Here is a 23019-nt window from a genome sequence, read left to right on the forward strand (position 1 = left end):
GAGTTCACCACCAGCCTGGGCAACACAGCAAACCCCATTTCTTTTATATATATATATACATACACATATATATATATGGTTATTAGCTGGGTGTGGTGTCTCGTACCTGTAGTCCCAGCTACTCTGGAGGCTGAGGTGGGAGGATTGCTTGAGTTGGTGAGGTGGAGATTGTAGTAAGCAGAGATCATGCCACTGCACACAGCCTGGGTAACAGTGAGACCCTGTCTCAAATAAATGAATAAATAAGTCAAGAGGAGCACATCATAACAGAGCCCTTCCTAGGGAGCTTAGGAAGATTTCACAGGAAAATAATGTAATCTGGCCTGAAGGATGCTGAAAATTTCAACCAAAAGCAAAAAGATTATTAAAAATAATAGGCCCAGCGCGGTGGCTCACGGCTGTAATCCCAGCACTTTGGGAGGCCGAGGTGGGCAGATCACGAGGTCAGGAGATCGAGAGCATCCTGGCTAACAGGGTGAAACCCCGTCTCCACTAAAAAATACAAAAAACTTAGCCAGGCATGGTGGTGGGCGCCTGTAGTCCCAGCTACTCGGGAGGCTGAGGCAGGAGAATGGCGTGAACCTGGGAGGCGAATCTTGCAGTCAGCCAAGATCGTGCCACTGCACTCCAGCCTGGGTGACAGAGCGAGACTCTGTCTCAAAATAAATAAATAAACAAATAAATAAATAAATAAATAAATAATATTTGGAGCAAATTCCAGGAAGTTGGACAGAATAGGATAAGAGAAATGGCACATCACCTTTGGTGCCTGAGTATGTGGGGTGAACATGGGTTTGGGTCAGAAGAAGGAATATGTTGGATGGTATGGCAAGGGTATGTACCTTATATTTGGTGGACATGGCAAAGCAGCAAATATTTATAAAATAGCATGATTACATAATCAAATTCATATTAAGACTCTGGCAGCAATCTGAAAGATGCATTGGAATAAGAGGAGAGATAGGAGACAAGGACTAAAAAGCTATTACAAGAAAGACAGCAAAGACCGGAATTGAAACAGCAATAAGAAAAAGAAGATAAATTTGAGCTATTTCAAATGATGCTTCAATAGGACCACAGTTCAAGAATGGCCAATTTTTCTGGTCCCTTACACTGCCCTAAAATTTCTACTTAGTCTTGACAGTGTGAGGCAAAAAGGAAAGTTAAGAAAGTAAGATAATTATTCTATTTTAATAATTCATAATAATAACAATTTATGACTAATAATAAAATTTAAGATGGGGGAAGGTAGTAGAATTGGATTTGGCTATGTGAATGTTGAGACATTGGTGAATTGTCCAGAACAGATGCTCACACAAGTTGGATATTAAGATTTAGAGCTTGGTAGACAAGTCAGGGTTGGAAGTACAAATTTGGGGATAGTTTATGCATAAGTGGAAGAATGAAATCACTGCCAGAGAAGGAATATATATGGAGAAGAGAGGAGTGTTGAAGATGACCTCAGAAGGAAGTAAGCAGAAAAGAGGAGGCAGCAACAGCAGGGCAAAGGTGTGGATGGAGAGGGAGAGGAAAAATAGTGCCCCAGAATCAAAAAAAATGGACAAGCTATCAACAGTGATAAATTCTAAAATGCAGGAAGGCTAAGGATTGAGAAGTCATTATGTTCAAGGATTCAACTTTAGTGGAATGGTAACAGGAAAGTGGATTGCCTCAGGTTGAACAGTAAATGAGAAGTGAGTTTGTATCCTTCTTCCAATACTTCCATAATTTCCAAAAATCATACTTTGTGTGAGAGTAAATTATAGCCCTAAGAGTGTTCAATATACTCTGTAAAGAGATGGAAATGTACAATATAACTAGAAGGTGCAAAATGTGATAACTCTGGCTCTTGAAGAGGTAAGCTTCAGCTGTCTAAAATGCCACTAGAATGAACATCTCATTTCCTTGACAGCAATGTCCAAAATGCATTTTTGTTTTTAATGTTTTTAAATACTGTACTTAATGCATGAGCACCAACAGTAGAAAGAAGAGAAAACCACCATAGCCAGTGGGAGATATATCCAGAATCTGCAAATCAAAGGATAAAAACTGCAATATTCAAAAGATTACAAGAAAATCGTATTTTATCTTTAATGTTTATTTTTCACAGTATTAAATTAAATAGCACTCTTACATTGATCTTAATACTAGTGTTCTTTAATTCATTTACTAAAAAACAAACAAAGCAGGGTTTCTGTTCCCGTTTTGATCTTAGAAGTAGATAAGGACAGCAATTATATTAAACTGAACTCCAATTCAAATCACTGTCAAATACTTTTTGGTATTCCAAATCTGGTAAATATGGGCTGGGCATGGTGGCTCATACCTGTAATCCCAACACTTTGGGAGGCCGAGGCAGACAGACTGCTGAGCCCAGAAACTTGATACCAGCCAGGGCAACATGGTGAGACCCCATCTCTACAAAAAAAAAAAAAAAAGAAAGAAAGAAAATTACAAAAATTAGCCAGGCTTGGAGATGTGCACCTGTCATTAAAGTCCATTAAAGTCACTCAATGAGGCCCTGGTTGGTGCCTTAGAGTGGAAATCCCCATATATACTATAAGGTCTATAAGGATAAATGTAGAAATATTTTTATCAGATTTAGTATCTGGTGTAGCCAAAAAATGGTACCTGTAGACATTTACACATAATTGTTTAATGGATGGATCAGCATCCACATCTGTCTGACCCTAAAGCCTGTACTCTGTCTACCGTATCACAGTTTCCCAAACTAACTGATACTAAGAATCATCTGGGGTATTTGCTAAAAAATAGATAGAACCCTCCCCCCAGGTGTTCTGATTGAAGATATAGAAATGTTTATTTTTAATAATGACCCTAAATTGTTCTTATCATTGGGCATATCCAAATCTGCAGAAATATTCCTTCTTCTAGCCTCCACATTCTCCCCACTGACTCAATACCTCCTCCCACAAATAACAATACACATTTATTGACCACTGTTCTAAATGTATTGATTCACCTGATGCTTACAACAATGTTATGAGGTAGACACAATAATCATTCTTATTTTTCAGAAGAAGAAACTGAGGTGTACAGAGTTTAAGAAACTTGTACAAGGTCACAGAGCTAAGAATTAAGAGAGCAGAGATTTGAACCAGGCTTTCTCCAGAACCTGAACTTTTAAACACTATATTACTTTGTCCATACTCACTTGCCCCTTCCTCCCCAAGGTGCTAGCCCCAAAAGTTCCCTTTGGATAATCATTTCCAAAACCAGTAATGAAAGTCAATTTATTGTCTGTATACTCGATTACAATTTCAAACTGGTAAACTATAAATAAAGGAAGTTTCACAAGAAGGTATTCAACTGGATATTTTAAATATAAGAAGTAGCCATTTACAAGAAAAGTATGACATGCAGCAGTATAATCCCAGTCATAAAAACATACTATATAAAATAATATATATAAAATAATTTTTAAAAGCTACACATATCCAGAAAGATAACCAAATTATATTGTACCACCTGAAAGACATTTAAAAATAAAAATATATTTGGCATTTAGGAGGCTTTAAGGTAATTTGGGGGAATATATAAATTAGTTATTCATTTACCACTATGTTGCCAAGCAAGATTAAAAGAAATAAATTTCTTATTAGACAATGTCAAACAGAAACCCAATGAGTATTCAATAAATTCATTGTCTATCAAGAATTCAATTAAAATCTAAATCTCCTTTTAATAATGATAGCTACAACAAAAGAATTTAGGCAAATAATACAAGCTCAAGGCAACCAGATTGGATTTTTAAACATATCCACAGATTAGATTTTTAAACATATCCATCTTATCACATATAATAGGTATAATGAAATGAGGTGAGTGTCTTTTATCACTTAATTCCTACAGCTTTTTTTTTAATGCTTTCTCTCCAAATGCTCAAGTTTTCTACCCACAAAACTACGAGAACATGTGTTTTTCTTTTTATTACTCATACTCCACGCATTTAGGCATTGCCTTTTTTTTTTAAGTTCTTAGAATGTATCTATGTATCATTGTTGAATTATCCCTAAGACAGAACAGAATCCCAGTGGAAGATCTTTCTGAAGTGACTGACAGAATTAAGAGCTGCGGTGGGACCCTGTCAAATGATTTATCACTGTGGTTAACCTGCAAAAAGTAAAACAATAATAATAGCCTACCTGAAGCTTTAACTCTGTTCTATACTTGATAAACACAAGAATAAATGTCAGGAGAAACCTCAAAGGCTTTCTTTGACATTAGCAGCCAACAGAAACAACTTAGTAACTAAGGCCTTTGTTTACTGTTTTGGATACTACAAATAAGCACTGTCATGCTCTGTTAATACATCCTATTATCTGTCTCTGAAAAATACAACTGCTAAATTAGTGACATCATGGAAGAGCCATAGAATACAATAGTACAGTGACTATTCTTGATATCCTGTAATTGATGATGTGGTAGCTTATAGTCACTGGCCAGTGCTGGAGGCTCAAGGTTGTTTATACCTCTACCATCCCTGTGTTTTCTCAGGACCTCAGAAATCTCACTACAAACCCTCCAACCACTAGCCCCAATATGTGTGTTTTGCTTCTTGCCCGCACATCTCCACTTTGCAACTTACCGCCACTATAGTAATAAAGGCTTAGCATCAGTTCGTTTCTAACTCATTCTCACTCTCCCTGCTTCTCCCTGCAAGTGGTCCCATGGCATACCATGCGTCTTATCCTCTAGAATTGTAATAAACAACTCTTCTTGTAAAGGCAATGGCCTCTGTGTCTGTCATCTTACCATAACTGATAAAAACAAATCCTGGGTTCATATTAAAATAGTCTAAGCATATTATTAAAAATGTTCCTACATGTATACTCCATTTCTTTGAATGCTTCAAATACTCTCACTAGTTTTTGCATCAATACTTCGTCTTGCATATATGTATTATATATTCATTCATTTATTCATCAACAAATCTACACAATGCTAGGCCGTACAGGAGAGACAACAACGGAAGACAAAAGCCTTCCCCTCATGGAATTGATACTCTAGGAATTACAGTGATGAGTGAGGGGAAAGGGCATATATTTTACTTCATTTGAATCCCTACTTTTCTTCTGTGTTTCACATATACCAATATTTCATAATATTTGCTGAATGAGAAAATGATTTGGCCAGGTGTAGTGTCTCATGCCTGTAATCCCAGCACTTTGGGAGGCTGAGACGGGAGGATCACTTGAGCCCAGGAGTTTAAGACCATCCTGGGCAATATATTGAGACCTCGTCTCTGTGGAAAAAAAATTTTTTTCTATAAAAAATAAAAATAACAGAAAATGATTCCTTTCCTTTGTGCATCAGAAGCCATTTTCTCTATCCTTTATTATTGAATAGTTGTTTACAGTTAAGAGACTTTCAATGGGCTTATCTCACTTGATAAATACCATAAAGTAGACCGATGTTGCATGCTACAGTAATTCAAGCAGTTGGACTTCACTGAATGAGCAACCTTACTCACTGATCACTGGTAATGCCTGGAGCTGACATTATTTCACACCTGTCATACGTATCATTAAAAAAACAGAAACAAAAATTAAGAACATCTGAAGGAGAAAAACAAAAATTATACTTCTCTAACCTTGATTCAATAATTTAGCAAATATTTTCATATTAAAGCAGACTGGATATGTGTGATTGGGGATGGCGGAAGATGGAGGGAATGATTTCAAGGGCACTGATATAATCAATAGCATTGAAAGTTAAATAAGTCATGGAAATTGTTGGCTAAGGCCGTTAAGGGGCTCTAAGGAGGCCCTAACGCCCTACAGCCCTACGGGGTAATCAGTTGCTATCTCAGTGGGAACTTAAACTGTGTCCCAGAAATTAGCTCTAAATCTCTAGTCTACATCTCTTGCAAGTAAGTAATTATTAATATTTTATATTTTAAACATATGTAACATCTTATAAGGAAGGACAGGAGTCTGGATTTTTTCTCAGTGTCTCACTTTCTTACCTATACAAGGGAATCAGATTACCTATCAAAGCAGATATTACTGTTGCAAACTCAACATTCAACTATTTATCTCCCTTTTCTACCTTTTTAACACAGCCCTAATTTCATGCATTCTCCCCTGAGTGTCTGTGTCCTTTAGGAGAGGCTGGCCTTCTCCTTAGCCCTAAGATATAAATTGCAATTGTCCTCATCCCACCATGGAGGCCTTACCTCCCTTATCAGTGATAGACATAAGCACTCAAAGCAATTTCAGTTAATAAGACATGACAGAGAAATCTGCCGGGGAAAAAGAGTTTCCTTAATTTTTTAAAGGGGCAGAAGATAAAGGTGTTCCCCTTTTTGGTCTCTGAACATTATCTGTAATCTGGAACTGAGGGAATCATTTTAGGACCATAAAGCAAGCCAGACGGGAGAACAACACACTTAAAGATGGCAGAGCCAAAAGAAGAAAGAAACCTGTGACCTTGACAATATTGTCCAGATGCAGAAGTAACCAACCCTGGGAATGATTTTATCTCCATGCATCTAGCTATTAGGATTTGTTTTAAAAAGGCTTAAACAATAAGGACATCTAGTAAGGTTCCTGTTACTGCAGCCAAAAGCATTTCAACTGATATGCCTTCTCTCTTTCAATAGTTTCACTCTTACGTAGTAGGTTTCTCAATATAACAAGGTGTGTTAGGTTAGATGCAAAGATAACTGCCAAAATTTCCTCCTATGATCAAGCCGCGTAATGTCTATTTCCCTTTTCCACCATTCTAGTCCTTCTGTCATGGAATACTGCAGAAGAATATAATGCCAGTTCCAGACTCAGGCTTTAAGAGAATTAGCATCTTTCCTCCTCCTTCACTCTTTTGGAAGCCAGTCATCATGTAAGAAAGCTTAGGCTAAACTCCTGAATGGAGAGAGGCCTTGTGGAGAAGAATCAAGTAACTTCAGCCAAGAGGCAGCACCAAGACTTCAGTAATGTGAGTTAAGCCATCTTGGACCTTCCACCCCAGTTAAGTGAAGATAGCTGACACCTCATAAAGCAGAGACTAGACATCTCCGCTAAGCCCTGCCTGAATTCCTGGCAACAGACCTGTGAGCAATAAAACATCTGCTGTTTTTAGTCACTAAGTCTCAAAGTGGTTCATTATGAAGCAATTGATAATTTATAAGCAAATTAATATTTTTTTGCTTTGTAAAATTGCTGTAGTCATTTCACAATGATAAAGAATTATTTAGTGAGTCACTAATAGCTTTGAATGCTAACGAACATTTTTTCTCAAATATGTGTGTTTTAACAGTCTTGGCTGACAAAGGAGAATTTGTTTCTATGTATATATGTATCGCTTTGTTATTATCCTATGTACTTTTTAAAATATAACATTTTAAATATGTAACTTTTAAACATGTAAAATGTAATATTTTAAAAATAAATACAAATAAATGGGAAACAATTTGCAACAAATGAGTTGCTATCCTTAATAAGCAAAAAATTCCCACAAAGAAAAAAGAAAAATCTTACCCCCCTAATTTTTTAAATGGGAAAAGCCATCTCTGAAGAACCACAAATGGTCAATAAACATGAAGGGGGACCATCTTAAGCTCACAAAGTTGAAACATGAGGCATCATTTTTCGCCGACTAAATAACCACAGAAAAATTTAAACAGTAAGACTTAATACCAACTTCCACTGAAGAACGGGAAGACCCTGAAATAGGCTCCTGGAGTCTATGATACCAGTCTCCTTGAACTATGGGGACGTGGGCGTCCCTGGTCACAAGTTGCCTGACTTTGGACAATGTCTATGGCTGTAAATTGGGGATTATATAGCCACAGCACAAAGCTGTTGTAAGGCTCCAGTGATACTCATAGGCAAGAGCAATATAAGTGACTGTTAGTTTTTGTTCAGCCTATTTGCGTTTACTTTTGTCAGAGATCTCGGAAAATCACTGGAATCACAGGAAAATCTTAATTTTTTGTTTTGAGACAGGAGTCTCCCTCTGTCACCCAGGCTGGAGTGCAGTGGCGCGATCTCACCTCACTGCAAGCTCCGCCTCCCACGCCTCCCGGGTTCACTCCATTCTCCTGCCTCAGCCTCCCGAGTAGCTGGGACTACAGGCGCCCAGCAGCACGCGCGGCTAATTTTTTGTATCTTTTAGTAGAGATGGGGTTTCACCGTGTTAGCCAGGATGGTCTCGATCTCCTGACCTCGTGATCCGCCCGCCTTGGCCTCCCGAAGTGCTGGGATTACAGGCGTGAGCCACAGCGCCCGGCCGAAAATCTGAATATTTTAATGGAAAATTGGGAGTGGGATTCGGGAATTACTCGACACCAACAATCGTGGGTGGCGCCGGGAGAAAGCCAGGCTGGCGACGGCCCAGGCGGCTTGGGGGGCCCCTGGGTGCCGCCGCTCACAATGACCCCGACTCCTAGCTCACCCTCGCCTGGGCTTGGAGGTTCCGCCGGGCTAGCGGCAGCCGGGAGAAGGCGGTGGGACCAGTTGATCCCGCGGCTCTGATTGGCTACCTGAGAGCAAGGGGCGGAGCGGCGGGGAACCCGGAGCGCACGAGAGCGGAACACTGCGTACGCGCACTTCCGGTCTTTGTGGCTTGCCGCTCTGGGTCGGCGGCTCATTCCCTGGCCGCTCCTGGGCTTCGCGGTGAGGGATTTGGGCCCCTAGGAAGGGGGAGGTGGGGTTAGGAGCGCGGGCCGGACAGTGGAGGAGCCCCGCTGCTCGGCCTGCCCATCCCCAGGTCCCGGCCCCTTGGCCCGCGCGGCGTCTCCTAGCGACTGGGGAACTTAGAGGAGGCCAGCACTCAAAACCCTGCTTTCCAAAGGAAAACGCAGTTCCCCTGACCCCGTGACTTGGCAAATGCTGCGGGTTTAACCAAGGATATAAAAATAGAAGTGCTAGTTAGTGCAGCCTAACTGGTTAATAAACCTTAAATTTGTAGGCTAAATATGCTAATTAATCTCTAACGTTAATCGTAGTGTGAGGAATGAATTTTACTCATCTGTCCTGACAAACTAAGGGCATACACTCCTATCGATATCTCGCCATCCTAAAATCAGGTCAAGTTTGGTCTGTTTCACAACATTTAATACAATAACTATTTGTTACCATACTTTGCTTTTGAACATTTTTACTCCTGGGATATTCTAGGCTTTTTCAGAACTGATACTGATCTTTTTGCTGCTTTTGTGTATGTGGTACCTATCATGTTTTTGAACACGTGGTAAGCATTTCACAGATACGTCTTTGTTCTTGGTCAATTCCTCAGTAGACTCATTTATTCATAAGCAAAAACCTTAACCTAATGCTCAGTAAGTGCCTCAGTGTTTGTTGAAGTAATTTGGTAAACACCAAATGTGATCAAATGACAAACACCCAATATTTACATCAACTCATGTTTAATGTGAACTTAAAAAAAAAAATTATTACCTTAAATGAAAATCAACATTACTTACTTTAGATAGAAAGTAACTAAAAATAAACGTTTAAAATCAGTATTACTAAATTCTGCCTAAATATTTTTACCCTTGGAAGTCTGATTCTGAAGCCTATATTTCATTTAAAAGAGAGTTCTACAAGTTTTATTAATATATACATGTTAGAGATAGATTTTTCTCCTTGATACAATCAGAATTAAAAGAGAATTGGAAATTTTCTCACTATGTGATTGATGTTAATGTTGCATACACATTCTTTGGCTTCTAAAATAGTTTTTTCTAACATTAGTGGTAGGAGTTCTTCATAATGGGAGACACTGATTGAGGTTAATGATTTTTAGTTTATCATCTCATTGTTTTATTTAGTGATAGCCCCAAATCTGCTCCCTTTCAATGTATTACTAAAGTTACTCATCTTTATTATTACAAGTTTTTAGAGATTTTATTGATTGCTGTAAGTTAACTGCTTTTATATCCTTCAGGAAAGAAGAGATTACTCACACTCCTTCTCAAGCACTGAACCCAGTTGTACTGAGCTTTTTGCTAAGCTGTTTCAGCCAAGAATGGCTGTGGAAGCTGTAGCGATTTCAACCCTGATACCGCAGGATCCTCCAGAACAAGAACTAATACTAGTGAAAGTAGAAGATAACTTTTCCTGGGATGAGAAATTTAAGCAGAATGGGAGTACTCAATCCTGCCAAGAATTGTTTCGTCAGCAGTTCAGAAAGTTTTGCTACCAGGAGACACCTGGGCCCCGGGAGGCTCTGAGCCAACTCCAAGAACTTTGCTATCAGTGGCTAATGCCAGAGTTGCACACAAAGGAGCAGATCTTAGAACTGCTGGTACTGGAGCAGTTCCTGAGCATTCTGCCTGAGGAGCTGCAGATCTGGGTTCAGCAACATAATCCAAAAAGCGGCGAGGAAGCTGTGACCCTGTTGGAGGATTTGGAGAGGGAGTTTGATGACCCAGGGCAGCAGGTGGGAACAGAGAAAAGTGATGTGTTGTGGGAAAAGGAATTTACAGCCTGGAGCATGTAATGGTATCATAACAGTAGGATAAAAATTTTTATGTCTCTACTGAAGCCTAACCTGAAGTGACTAGTAGAGCCATACTTGTCTATACCCTTGAATGCTCTTTTCTCCCTGGAGATGTCATCATTGACTTCTTTGAGATTTTTACTAAGCAAGTTTTCCTAGGGATTTTCTCACAAAGCTAACCATATTTTCCTGATTTCAGGTCCCAGCTAGTCCACAGGAACCAGCAGTGCCATGGAAGGATTTAACATGTCTCAGAGCATCCCAAGAGTCACCAAACATCCACCTCCAGCCCTTAAAGGCACAGCTGAAATCCTGGAAACCGTGCCTTTCCCCTAAAAGTGGTGAGGAATAGGAAATCATCTGGAAACTCTTGACACTTAGGTTTCTGTTTTTGAGAATGCAGAATTAATTGCACTTGATAAACTTGCCACATGTGAGCATCACCTTTATTATTCTAAACCAGAGGTGCTCACTTTAGCGGCTTTGTATTCACCCCTCATGAATTGCTGTGAGCCCTCCTGTGTCAGTTTCCCTGTTACTCATTCACTCATTTCATTATGTTGTAATTTTATAAAGCGTCAGTACATGTCTGGTACTGTGGTAGGCCCTGGGTTTAAAGAGGTTTCAGGTCTAGGTGGGTGATGGACAAGTAAAAAGGCAGTTGCAATGTAGTAAATTATAGAATAAAAGTAGGCACTGGGTACTGTTGGAGCACATCTAAAGGCACCTAACCCAATCTTAGAGGATCAAGGAATACTTCCTGAAGGAAGAAAATCTAAGCTAAGACTTGAACTATGAGTAAGAGAAAGCCAGGTAAATGGGTGGGAGGAGGAGGTAGCCCAAGTAAAGGCCATACCATCCCGAAGGTGTGAGAATACAACCCATTCTGAAAATTGCAGGTAGTTGAATTTGACTTGAATGGAGAATCTCAGGTGTAAGAGAAGAAACCAGAGGAAAATAGATCGGTTGGTGTGGAGAATACAACCCATTCTGAAAATTGCAGGTAGTCGAATTTGACTTGAATGGAGAATTGACAGGTGGTAAGAGAAGAACCAGAGAGGAAAATAGGATCGAAGGTGTGAGAATACAACCCATTCTGAAAATTGCAGGTAGTTGAATTTGACTTGAATGGAGAATTGACAGGTAAGAGAAGAACCAGAGAGGAAAATAGGATCCAGGTCGTAAAGACCTGTATGTCGTGCTAATGGTATAGTTTCTTAAGTGGAGTGGTGTGCCGTTGAAGGATTTTGGACAGGGAGTGACATAGTTTGATTTGTAGTTTAGAAGTTAGCTGCAAATGGAGAATCATGCGAGGAAAGCAAGAGTATGGTCCTATTAGAGACTGCTATAATCCAAGTGGCCACAGTGTATTCAATCAATATGTCTTATGGTGAGCGGTGGAGAACATAAAAGCTGACTTCTGTTCATCAGCATTTAAATTGCTTTGCAACATCTGGTAATTATTAAAACTAGAGTGTGAGGGAGAGGAGTTGAGGATGATACTGAGGTTTCAGTCTTGAACAATCTGGTTAATGGTAGTACTGTTCATGTAAATGAGAAAACATAAGGAAAAACAAATACATCTGATGATTTGTTTAGGTTGGTACATTTGGTGGTTGTGAAATATTCAAAAGTAAAATGCCCAATTAGCATAAGACTTTAGAGCTTAATAAAATACGAATATAATTGGGGATCTGGGCAGGCATTAGTCAGACAATAGCTTACAATATAAGTTGTAATGGAAGCCAAGGGTAGAGGCTTTGTAGAGTAAGGATACATGAGAGTCCAAAACAGAATCTGGAGGAATGCTCGTGTTTCCGAGTGATTTACCCTAGAATCTAAGAAGGAACAGCCACAGAAATCAGGCTAATATCACTGGAAGAGAATGTCTCTAGAAGGAAGGTGTGATCCTCAGTGTCAGTGCTACAGAGAGGCTAAGTAATAATCTAGAAAGTACCCATTGGATTAAAGAGCTATGAAGTGACCCTGATGAGAGTAGAATAATAATCTAGAAAGTACCCATTGGATTAAAGAGCTATGAAGTGACCTTGATGAGAGTAGAATCAGTGGAAGTAGGGGATGGGGCAGTGGGGGGCAGGGGAGGATGGTAAGGCAAAAACCAGATTGTGGAATGAGGATACTTTCACTTGAAAGGCTGCAGACAACTCTTTCAGGAAACCACTATGAGAGTGAGGTTGTGAAACCACTATGAGAGAGAGTAAGGTTGCTTGAGGGAGATATGTAGGCAAGAAGGTTAATTTTAAAAGGTGGGAGACACTTAAGCTTATTTAAAAGCTGATGAACAGGAATCAGTTGAGAAAGAGATTGTAAATAGTAGAAAAAAATTGTAGGTAATTTTTCAGTTGATGTCTCAAAAGAGGCAGAAAAGGATGAAATTCAAAGTGTAGATGTAGACATTATTAGATATGAGAGACCCTCTTTTGGCCAGTTGGAATAAAAAGATACTGGAGGACATGACATCTTTGTAGGTAGAAGCTTCTGTTTTCTCTCATGTAGAAAGTATTGACAGTGACTAGAGAAATGTAATATCTGTTTGTTTGCTACTTATTGTTTCAGATTGTGAGAACAATGAAACAGCAACAAAGGGCATCTCAGAAGAAAAATCACAGGGACTCCCTCAGGAACCTTCATTTCGAGGAATTAGTGAGCATGAAAGCAATTTAGTGTGGAAGCAAGGAAGTGCTACAGGGGAGAAACTAAGATCTCCTTCCCAAGGGGGCAGTTTTAATCAAGTGATCTTCACAAACAAATCTCTAGGAAAGAGAGACCTTTATGATGAGACTGACAGATGCTTGATTCTAACTACAGACTCTATAATGTGTCAGAATGTTCCTCCAGAAGAGAGACCTTATAGATGTGATGTATGTGGGCACAGCTTCAAGCAGCATTCCTCTCTAACACAACATCAGAGAATCCATACTGGAGAGAAGCCCTATAAATGTAACCAGTGTGGGAAAGCCTTTAGTTTGAGGTCCTATCTTATTATTCATCAGAGAATTCATAGTGGTGAGAAAGCATATGAATGTAGTGAATGTGGGAAAGCTTTCAATCAGAGCTCAGCCCTCATTAGACATCGGAAAATCCATACTGGTGAGAAGGCTTGTAAATGTAATGAGTGTGGCAAAGCATTCAGTCAAAGTTCATATCTCATTATACATCAAAGAATTCACACTGGTGAGAAACCTTATGAGTGTAATGAGTGTGGGAAAACCTTTAGCCAGAGCTCAAAACTCATTAGACATCAGCGAATTCACACAGGAGAGAGACCCTATGAATGCAATGAATGTGGAAAAGCTTTCAGGCAAAGCTCAGAGCTGATTACTCATCAGAGAATACATAGTGGAGAGAAACCCTATGAATGTAATGAATGTGGAAAAGCTTTCAGTTTGAGCTCAAACCTTATCAGACATCAGAGAATTCATAGTGGAGAGGAACCTTATCAGTGTAATGAATGTGGGAAAACCTTCAAAAGGAGTTCAGCCCTTGTTCAGCATCAGAGAATTCATTCTGGGGACGAAGCTTATATATGTAATGAATGTGGGAAGGCATTCAGGCACAGATCAGTCCTTATGCGCCATCAGAGAGTCCACACTATAAAGTAATTTGTGAATACTGTGAATAGTGTAAATACTTAAGTCAAATTTTTATGTTTGTTAGTCAAAAGAGTTTACTTTGGAGCAAAACTCCATAAAGGTTATAAAATACTAGGTCTTGAGTCTAGCTTGCTTTGTGCAGTATTTCCCAGTGCTAAAGTGTCCTTTGAAAGCTTTTCCTGTGACTAATCAGAACAGAATACAGAAGAATCATTACTTCCAGCTCTTATTAGGAATACTCAGGAAATATGAAAAATGGGAATGTAACATTGAAATCTTATTTTGTATGAAAGTGTCATGAAAAGAATATAGCAACCTAGGCTCTGTCACTGCATCTGATTGTTAGTGTACCAGGTTATGGGGCTGGTGTGGACTGTGTGAGGCACTTTGTCTCAGGAACTAAAAAAAAAAATTTACTGACCCAATAAAGAACAGTCACAGAGCAGCAAGAAAGATGGGGAAATGCCTTCATCAATGATTTGTTGAGCCCAGGGCAGGCCAGGAATTAGATAGGCGTGAGAAGAAAGAATATAATTTACCCAAAGGTTATTTTTTGAGTACCTACTTTATCCCAGGGACTAGGAATACAGTGGAAACCAAGACTGTAATCTCTATAGTCTAATGGGCAAGGCAGCCAAACAGGCAGTGAAAGTGGAATGCTCCTATGTGACCTTAAGGAGCCTCTGACTCAGCCTTGGATAAGGAAATGGGGGAAATGGCCTGAAGGATGAGGAGGAGTTAGCCAAGGTGGTACTCCAGGGAAGAAGAGTCCCAGTAAAGAACGGTAGCCAAAGGCCAGAAACAAAGTGTGGAGCATTCCTTGAGTTCCTGATGTAGTGAGGTCTTGTCAGAGAAGTCTGGGTCTGGCCAGACTCTTAAGCAGTGCCAGTGGAGAAGTTCCTGTTAATGGACAAAACCTGGAGCCCTTGGACCACAGGGGAGTCAAGAGCTTTGTCTTGGTTTATGTGACCCCCGGGAAAGGGCAAATACGTGGTTTCCTTGCCAAACCTGTAGGCTATCCTAGAACTTCCATGAGGGTAGTGGTGGGAATGAGGGTGAGAAAGAGCCCATACTTATACCTCAAGAGTCTGAGTGTTAAGACTATGTCTCCCATCCTTAAGATTCTCCTTTGATTCTAAAGTCAATATCAGAGTTGCTGTCAGGTTTCCTATAATTCCCAAGACTCTAGATCAGAAGCTGCCATATCATTTGTTTCTGGGGCTGTATGCCCACGATTCCTATACATTCCCTTGGGCTTTGGTGCTCAAAAAGTATTTGTCAGTTGCTGGGTCTGTGACGTTCTTTGGGCACCTCGCACATGTTCAGTTTTGTTTAATGTCACCAGTATTTCACAATATCTTTTGCAATTTTTTTTTTTTTGAAATGGAGTTTCACTCTTGGTGTCCATGCTGGAGTGTAATGGCGTGATCTTGGTTCACCGCAAACTCCACCTCCTGGGTTCAAGCGATTCTCCTGCCTCAGCCTCCTGAGTAGCTGGGATTACAGGCATGTGCCACCAGGGCCAGCTAATTTTGTATTTTTAGGAAAGGCAGGGTTTGTCCATGTTGGTCAGGCTGGTTTCGAACTCCCAACCTCAGGTGATCCACCCACCTCGGCCTCCCAAAGTGCTGGGATTACAGGCATGAGCCACCACGCCCAGCCATCTTTTGCAAATTTTATTAAAGACTGCTAAAAGAAAGTGACAACTGAAACTAATGGTCACAATCAGTCGAGACTTCCCTTTTCTAAGGGGCCTAGCAGGAAGAGAATATTTAGACTGATGCTTAGTGTAAGATGGAATGTTGTGCAGGTTAACCAGCAACACAAAGACATATTCAAAAGACCTAATAGGTAGGAAGAATAACACACCACACCAAAAACAAATCTGTGTGGAAATGTAGAATCCTGTGCATAAAAAAAGAATTTTCATGAGGATAAAAAGAAGCAAAGAGAAGTAATGCTCTTATTGGGGCATACATCAGTGGACATGTGCTAACCAGTAAGAATGGCAGGAGGCCTAAATGCCCATGTTTGGGGAGAGAATATGGAAAAAATAGATGGGATTATTTGGAAAAGATGTAAGATATTAAAATACATGGTAAGAGCTACTCAACTCTTATTTTCCTCCTCTTCCACAGATAAAGACCTGAACAAACTGGAAAGGTAGGACATTAAGTAGGAATTGTATATTGTAAAACGGAAATACTCTTTATGTAAGAAAGCTCTACTGTATGTTAGTAAGCAGTGTAATAGATAGGCCAAGCACAGTGACTCACACCTATAATCCCAGCACTTTGGGAGGCCAAGGCTGGAGGATTGTTTGAGTCTAGGAGTTCAAGCCCAGCCTGGGCAGCATAGTGAGACCCCATCTCTACAAAAAAATAAGCAGAATTTGCCAGACATACTGTATGCCTGTAGACCCAAGTATTTAGGAGGCTGAGGTAAGAGGTTTGCTCAGGCCCTGGAGGTTGAGGCTTCAGGGAGGCAAGATCACACCACTGCACTCCAGCCTGGGAGAGCAAGACCCTGTCTCCAAACCAAAAAAAAAAAAGGAAAAAAAATAAATGTCATAGATACTTGCTAAGGGCTTTGTATATAATTATTAATGTTATTTCTCATCACAGCGTGTATGTAGCAGAAGAGGAAATGAAGGCTAAAGGTCATATATCTAAAAAATGGGGAGGTCAGACTTTGAACCCACAACCTGACTGTGGAGCCACTTCAGTATATTCTCTCCCCATAAGAAAGTTCCAATAGAAGAAAAATGCTACTTAAGTAGGGAAATCACAAAATAAGTGCCAGTGAACAATAAATGTTCAACCTCACTACAGTTAAAATGTATATTAAAGCAAGAGTTGAGATGACACTTCCTTATAAAACAGACAGGGATTCAGGGACATTGGGACTCTAATGCTGCTGGTAAGACATGAATAAATACATACTGTCTCTGGCAACCAATACCAGAAGCCTTAAGCATTGCCTTTTGACTTTGAAATTGTACCTGGAAATGTATGTTTCAGAAATCATCATGAATGACACAAAATCCTAAAACTTAAAACTGATGTCACAGGCCGGGCGCAGTGGCTCATGCCTGTAATCCCAGCACTTTGGGAGGCTGAGGCAGGTGGATCACCTGAGATTAGGAGTTCAAGACCAGCCTGACCAACATGGTGATCCCGTCTCTACTAAAAATACAGAAAAATTAGCCAGGTATGGTGGCATTTACTTGTAGTCCCAGCTACTCGGGAGGCTAAGACAGGAGAATTGCTTGAACCCGGGAGGTGGAGGTTGCAGTGAGCCGAGATTATACCACTGTATTCCAGCCTAGGTGACAGAGTGAGACTGTGTCTCAAAAAAACAAAACAAAACAAAAAAAACTGATGTCAATTAATATTAAATGAAGTATTCGTGATATATTGTTAAGTAAAAGTATTACAAAACAATATGTACAGTATGATCCCATGTAAAATATATATTTATGTATTAAAACCACTAAAAACATAAATTCAGAGTGCTATATTGGTTATCTCTGGGTGCTGAAGTTGTAGGTGATGTAATTTTTTTCTTGTGCTTTTCTGTGTTTTTCAAATTTTTCTATAGTAAACCTCTAATACTCTTAAAATTAGGGGGGAAGAGTGAATGGAAGCCCAGGATACTTGAGAAAATATTTTAAAGGCACTTGCTTTTCATAGCATCTCTGTCTCAGGAAGACAAGTCTCAGGAAATTAGCTAACTTGTTAACTCTGATCCCTTCATCACTGGTAAAATGACAATGGTAAACATATCCATTTCACAGGTAGTATATTAAAAAGTCTACAAATTATAAATCCGGGTACAAAAGGAATTACTTCCCTGAAAGATTTACAGTTGAGAAAAGCAATAGCTTTGAAATGGAGATCAATAAGCAAGTCACCTTCCAACTCTAGACCCTCACTTTAAAGGAGCTGATGTAGATGATCTCTTATGGGCAAAGCTTCAACATTCTACTTTTTATGAAATGGAAGGGGCACCAATATAAGGTGGATGTCAAAGGAAATTTTTTCTTCTTCACCACTTTTGCTTGGAAGAAAAGTAATTCATGCCTTTCCCTTCTGCTCAGGGCTGTCCTTTTTCTCTTGGTATAGAAGCAGTCCAGGGAGTAACGATGTCTACCTTAAATGAGTCTTACATAGATTTTAAAAGATAACGTGCAATTTAGGCAGTGTACTTAACTTTGGTTTCCTGCCTTTCCCCTTCTTCCTCATTTCTATAGCCTGCAACTAATACATCCAGCTGAAAGGATTGGAAATTTAAAGCAAATCTGACCCTCATCTCTCCAAGTTCATTGAGGACCTGCTGAGGGAGGAGGAGGTCATGGCAGGTCCACAGGTCTAAGCTTGGTCCTTCTCAGCAGTTAGTGTTGAAGATTCCAGTCTGGTGCATGTGGCCACCTCCACTAAAGGGAAGAGAGAGTCCTAATTCTGGTGGACACCAGATGTGTTTGTGTTTAAAGAGGCTCCTTCTTGCCCTCATTCCCATTGTCTTTCAACAACTAAATCTCAGATGCCCCCTCACTTTTGTTAACCGCAGCCCCAGAGACTGGCTATTTTAATTTCCTGATATTTTTTGGCCCAGGAAATAGAAACTGAGAACACCAATGTCAGGCCTCTGAGCCCAAGCCAAGCTATCGCATCCCCTGTGACTTGCACGTATATGCCCAGATGGCCCGAAGTAACTGAAGAATCACAAAAGAAGTGCAAATGCCCTGCCTTGCCTTAACTGATGACATTCCACCACAAAAGAAGTGAAAATGGCTGGTCCTTGCCTTAAGCGATGACATTATCTTGTGAAATTCCTTTTCCTGGCTCATCCTGGCTCAAAAAGCTCCCCCACTGAGCACCTTGTGACCCCCACTCCTGCCCGTCAGAGAACAACCCCCCTTTGACCGTAATTTTCCTTTACCTACCCAAATCCTATAAAATGGCCCCACCCTTATCTCCCTTCACTGACTCTTTTCGGACTCAGCCCGCCTGCACCCAGGTGAAATAAAACAGCCATGTTGCTCACACAAAGTCTGTTTGGTGGTCTCTTCGCACGGACATGCATTGATATTTTGGTGCCGTGACTCGCATCGGGGACCTCCCTTGGGAGATCAATCCCATCCTCCTGCTCTTTGCTTCATGAGAAAGATCTACCTACGACCTCGGGTCCTCAGACCCAACAGCCCAAGGAACATCTCACCAATTTTAAATCAGGTAAGTGGCTCCCTTTTTACTGTCTTCTCCAACCTCTCTCCCTATCTCTCAGCCTCTTTCTCCTTTCAATCTTGGCACCACCCTTCAATCTCTCCCTTCTCTTCATTTCAATTCCTTTCATTTTCTGGTAGAGACAAAGGAGACACGTTTTATCCGTGGACGCAAAACGCCGGCGCCGGTCATGGACTGGGGAAGGCAGCCTTCCCTTGGTGTTTAATCATTGCAGGGACGCCTCTCTGATTACTCACGCACGTTTTAGAGGTGTCTGACCATGCTGCAGGGATGCCTGCCTTGGTCCTTCACCCTAAGCGGCAAGTCTCACTTTTCTGGGGGAGGCGCAAGCACCCTGACCCCTTCTCTCCCTGTTTCTACCCCTTCTCTGCTTTTCTGGGGGAGAGGCAAGCACCCCAACCCCTTCTCTCCCTGTCTCTACCCCTTCTCTGCTTTTCTGGGGGAGGGGAAAGAACCCCAACCTCTTACTTTTGCACCCCCCTCTTATTTTTGCACCCTGACTTCTTATTTTTGTGCCCTCATCTCTTATTTTTGCACCCCAATACCTTATTTCTGCTCCCCGACCCCTTTCCTGCTTTTCTGGAGGGCAAGAACCCCCAAACTGCTTCTCTCTGTGTCTCTCTCTTTTCTCTGGGCTTGCCTCCTTCACCATGGGCAACCTTCCACCCTCCATTCTTCCTTCTTCTCAGTAGCCTGTGTTCTCAAGAATTTAAAACCTCTTCAACTCACACCTGATCTAAAACCTAAATGCCTTATTTTCTTCTACAATGTCGCTTGACCCCAATACAAACTCAACAGTAGTTCCAAATAGCCAGAAAACGGCACTTTCGATTTTTCCATCCTACAAGATCTAAATAATTCTTGTCGTAAAATGGGCAAATGGTCTGAGGTGCCTGACGTCCAGGCATTCTTTTACACATCAGTCCCTCCCTAGTCTCTGTTCCCAGTGCAACTCATCCCAAATCTTCCTTCTTTCCCTCCCACCTGTCTCCTCAGTCCCAACCCCAAGCGTCGCTGAGTCTTTCTAATCTTCCTTTCTACCTCTTCCTCTTCCCTCCTTGCCAGGCCGAGCTAGGTCCCAATTTTTCCTCAGACTCCGCTCCCCCACCCTATAACCCTTTTATCACCTCCCCTCCTCACACCCGGTCTGGCTTACAATTTCGTTCCGTGACTAGCCCTTCCCAACCTGCCCAGCAATTTCCTCTTAAAAAAAGTGGCTAGAGCTAAAGGCATAGTAAAGGTTAATGTTCCTTTTTCTTTATTCGACCTCTCCCAAATCAGTTAGCATTTGGGCTCTTTTTCATCAAATATGAAAAACTTAGTCCAGTTCATGGCCTGTTTAGCAGCAACCCTGAGATGCTTCTCAGCCCTAGACCCTGAAAGGTCAGAAGGCTGACTTATTCTCAATATGCATTTTATTTTATTACCCAGTCTGCTCCTGTCATTAAATAAAGCTCCAAAAATTAAATTCCAGCCCTCAAACCCCACAACAAGACTTAATGAACCTCGCCTTCAAGGTGTACAATAATAGAGGCAGCCAAGTAGCAACTTATTTCTGAGTTGCAATTCCTTGCCTCTACTGTGAGACAAACCCCAGCCACATCTCCAGCACACAACTCCAAACGCCTGAACCGCAGCTGCCAGGGGTTCCTCCAGAACCTCCTCCCCAAGGAGCTTGCTACAAATGCCGGAAATCTGGCCACTGGGCCAAGGAATGACCGCAGCCCGGGATTCCTCCTAAGCCGTGTCCCATCTGTGCGGGACCCCACTGGAAATCGGACTGTTCAACTTGCCCAGTGGCCACTCCCAGAGCCCCTGGAGCTCTGGCCCAAGGCTTTCTGACTGACTCCTTTCCAGACCTTCTCGGCTTAGCGGCTGAAGATTGACGCTGCCCCATCGCCTCGGAAGCCTCCTGGACCATCACAGACACTTTGGGCAACTCTTACAGTGGAGGGTAAGTCTGTCCCCTTCTTAATCAATACGGAGGCTACCCACTCCACATTACCTTCTTTTCAAGGGCCTGTTTCTCTTGCCTCCATAACTGTTGTAGGTATTGACGGCCAGGCTTCTAAACCTCTAAATTATCTGCTTCCCTGACTATTCCTAGGCTACAGCCACACCTCATTGCTGCCTTTTCCCCCAGTTCAAAGCCTCCTTTGCGTCTTCCTCTTGTATCCCCCCACCTTAACCCACAAGTATAGGACATCTCTACTCCTTCCCTGGCAACCGAACACATGCCCATTACTATCCCATTAAAACCCAATCACCCTTACCCTGCTCAACGCCAATATCCCATCCCACAGCACACTTTAAAAGGATTAAATCCTGGGCTGGGTGCGGTGGCTCCAGCCTGTAATAGCAGCACTTTGGGAGGCCGAGACGGGCAGATCACGAGGTCAGGAGATCAAGACCATCCTGGCCAACACGGTAAAACCCCATCTCTACTAAAAAATACAAAAAACTAGCCGGGCGAGGTGGCGGGCGCCTGTAGTCCCAGCTACTCAGGAGGCTGAGGCAGGAGAATGGCGTGAACCCGGGAGGCGGAGCTTGCAGTGAGCTGAGATCCGGCCACTGCACTCCAGCCTGGGCGACAGAAGGACACCCCCCAATAAAAAAAAAAAAAAAAAAAAAAAAAAGGATTAAAGCCTGTTATCACTCGCCTGCTACAGCATGGCCTTTTAAAGTCTGTAAACTCCTCTTACAATTCCCCCATTTTACCTGTCCTAAAACCAGACAAGCCTTACAGGTTAATTCAAGATCTCTGCGCCTTATCAACCAAATTGTCTTGCCTATCCACCCCATGGTGCCAAACCCATATACTCTCCTATCCTCAATACCTCCCTCCACAACGCATTATTCTGTTGTGGATCTCAAACATACTTTCTTTACTATTCCTTTACACCCTTCATCCCAGCGTCTCTTCGCTTTCACTTGGACTGACCCTGACACCCATCAGGCTCAGCAAATTACCTAGGCTGTACTGCTGCAAGGCCTCACGGACAGCCCCCATTACTTCAGTCAAGCCCAAATTTCTTCCTCATCTGTTACCTATCTCGGCGTAATTCTCATAAATACACACTTACTCTCCCTGCTGATTGTGTCCGGCTAATCTCCCAAACCCCAATCCCTTCTACAAAACAACAACTCCTTTCCTTCCTAGGCATGGTTAGTGCAGACAGAATTCTTACACAAGAGCCGAGACCGTGTCCTGTAGCCTTTCTGTCCGAACGACCTTACTGTTTTAGCCTAGCCTTCATGTCTGTGTGCAGCGGCTGCCGCTGCTTTAATACTGTTAGAGGCCCTAAAAATCACAAACTATGCTCAACTCTCTACAGTGATCATAACTTCCAAAATCTATTTTCTTCCCCCAACCATCGCTCAGGACAATGTTTATGCTGATAAGTCAGCTAAAAAAGCAGCTAGCGTTCCAACTTCTATCCCTCATGGCAGTTTTCCTCCTTCACATCGGCCACTCGCACCTACTGCCCTGCTGAAACTTCCACCTATCAATCTCTTCACACACAAGGCAAATGGTTCATAGACCATTTGATTCTCCTTCCAGCCTCACAGGCGCATTCTATTCTGTCATCATTTCATAACCTCTTCCATGTAGGTTACAAGCCGCTAGCCTGCCTCTTAGAACCTCTCATTTCCTTTCCATCCTAGAAATCTATCCTCAAGGAGATCACTTCTCA

The 23019-nt window shown here is 41.5% G+C and overlaps 1 protein-coding gene and 2 long non-coding RNA genes across 11 annotated transcripts in view; 1 reads left to right on the forward strand and 2 right to left on the reverse strand.

The window, feature by feature from the left end:
- The window catches only part of LOC103879667, an 86154-nt gene extending 85995 nt beyond the window's left edge, over positions 1 to 159 (reverse strand). For all 6 annotated transcript variants that reach the window (XR_002518674.2, XR_004180049.1, XR_001897328.3 and 3 more), the window contains exon 1: positions 107 to 159. This is a non-coding gene — a long non-coding RNA (uncharacterized LOC103879667). The remainder of the gene's footprint in view (positions 1 to 106) is intronic.
- Positions 160 to 180: 21 nt separating this feature from the next.
- On the reverse strand, positions 181 to 8483 carry LOC116271463. 2 transcript variants are annotated; one of them, XR_004180050.1, is made up of 3 exons: positions 8416 to 8483; positions 2327 to 2418; positions 181 to 221 (listed from the first exon to the last, which is right to left on the reverse strand). It is a non-coding gene; the product is annotated as an uncharacterized LOC116271463 (long non-coding RNA). The 2 variants fall into 2 exon arrangements; XR_004180051.1 differs by lacking the exon at positions 8416 to 8483 and adding an exon at positions 8015 to 8054.
- Positions 6898 to 17583, forward strand: ZNF397 (zinc finger protein 397). 3 transcript variants are annotated; one of them, XM_031658781.1, is made up of 4 exons: positions 6898 to 6957; positions 9910 to 10404; positions 10664 to 10805; positions 13042 to 17583. In XM_031658781.1, exons 2-4 carry the CDS (start codon positions 9991 to 9993, stop codon positions 14085 to 14087), a joined length of 1602 nt encoding a protein of 533 aa, XP_031514641.1. In that variant the 5' UTR covers positions 6898 to 6957; positions 9910 to 9990; the 3' UTR covers positions 14088 to 17583. The 3 variants fall into 3 exon arrangements, with proteins under 3 accessions (XP_031514641.1, XP_031514642.1, XP_031514643.1); XM_031658782.1 differs by lacking the exon at positions 6898 to 6957 and adding an exon at positions 8539 to 8636; XM_031658783.1 differs by lacking the exon at positions 6898 to 6957 and adding an exon at positions 8582 to 9213.
- The last annotated feature ends 5436 nt before the right edge of the window (positions 17584 to 23019 follow it).

Source organism: Papio anubis, chromosome 19 (assembly GCF_008728515.1).
Source record: "Papio anubis isolate 15944 chromosome 19, Panubis1.0, whole genome shotgun sequence".
NCBI lineage: Eukaryota > Metazoa > Chordata > Mammalia > Primates > Cercopithecidae > Papio > Papio anubis.

What these genes read in the sequence shown, in the direction of transcription:
- ZNF397 (XM_031658781.1), top strand. Translation starts at nt 9,991, where the DNA reads ATGGCTGTGGAAGCTGTAGCGATTTCAACCCTGATACCGCAGGATCCT. An exon ending in TTGATGACCCAGGGCAGCAG is followed by an intron (nt 10,405 to 10,663) that starts GTGGGAACAGAG and finishes TCCTGATTTCAG; the next exon opens with GTCCCAGCTAGTCCACAGGA. An exon ending in GTGCCTTTCCCCTAAAAGTG is followed by an intron (nt 10,806 to 13,041) that starts GTGAGGAATAGG and finishes TTATTGTTTCAG; the next exon opens with ATTGTGAGAACAATGAAACA.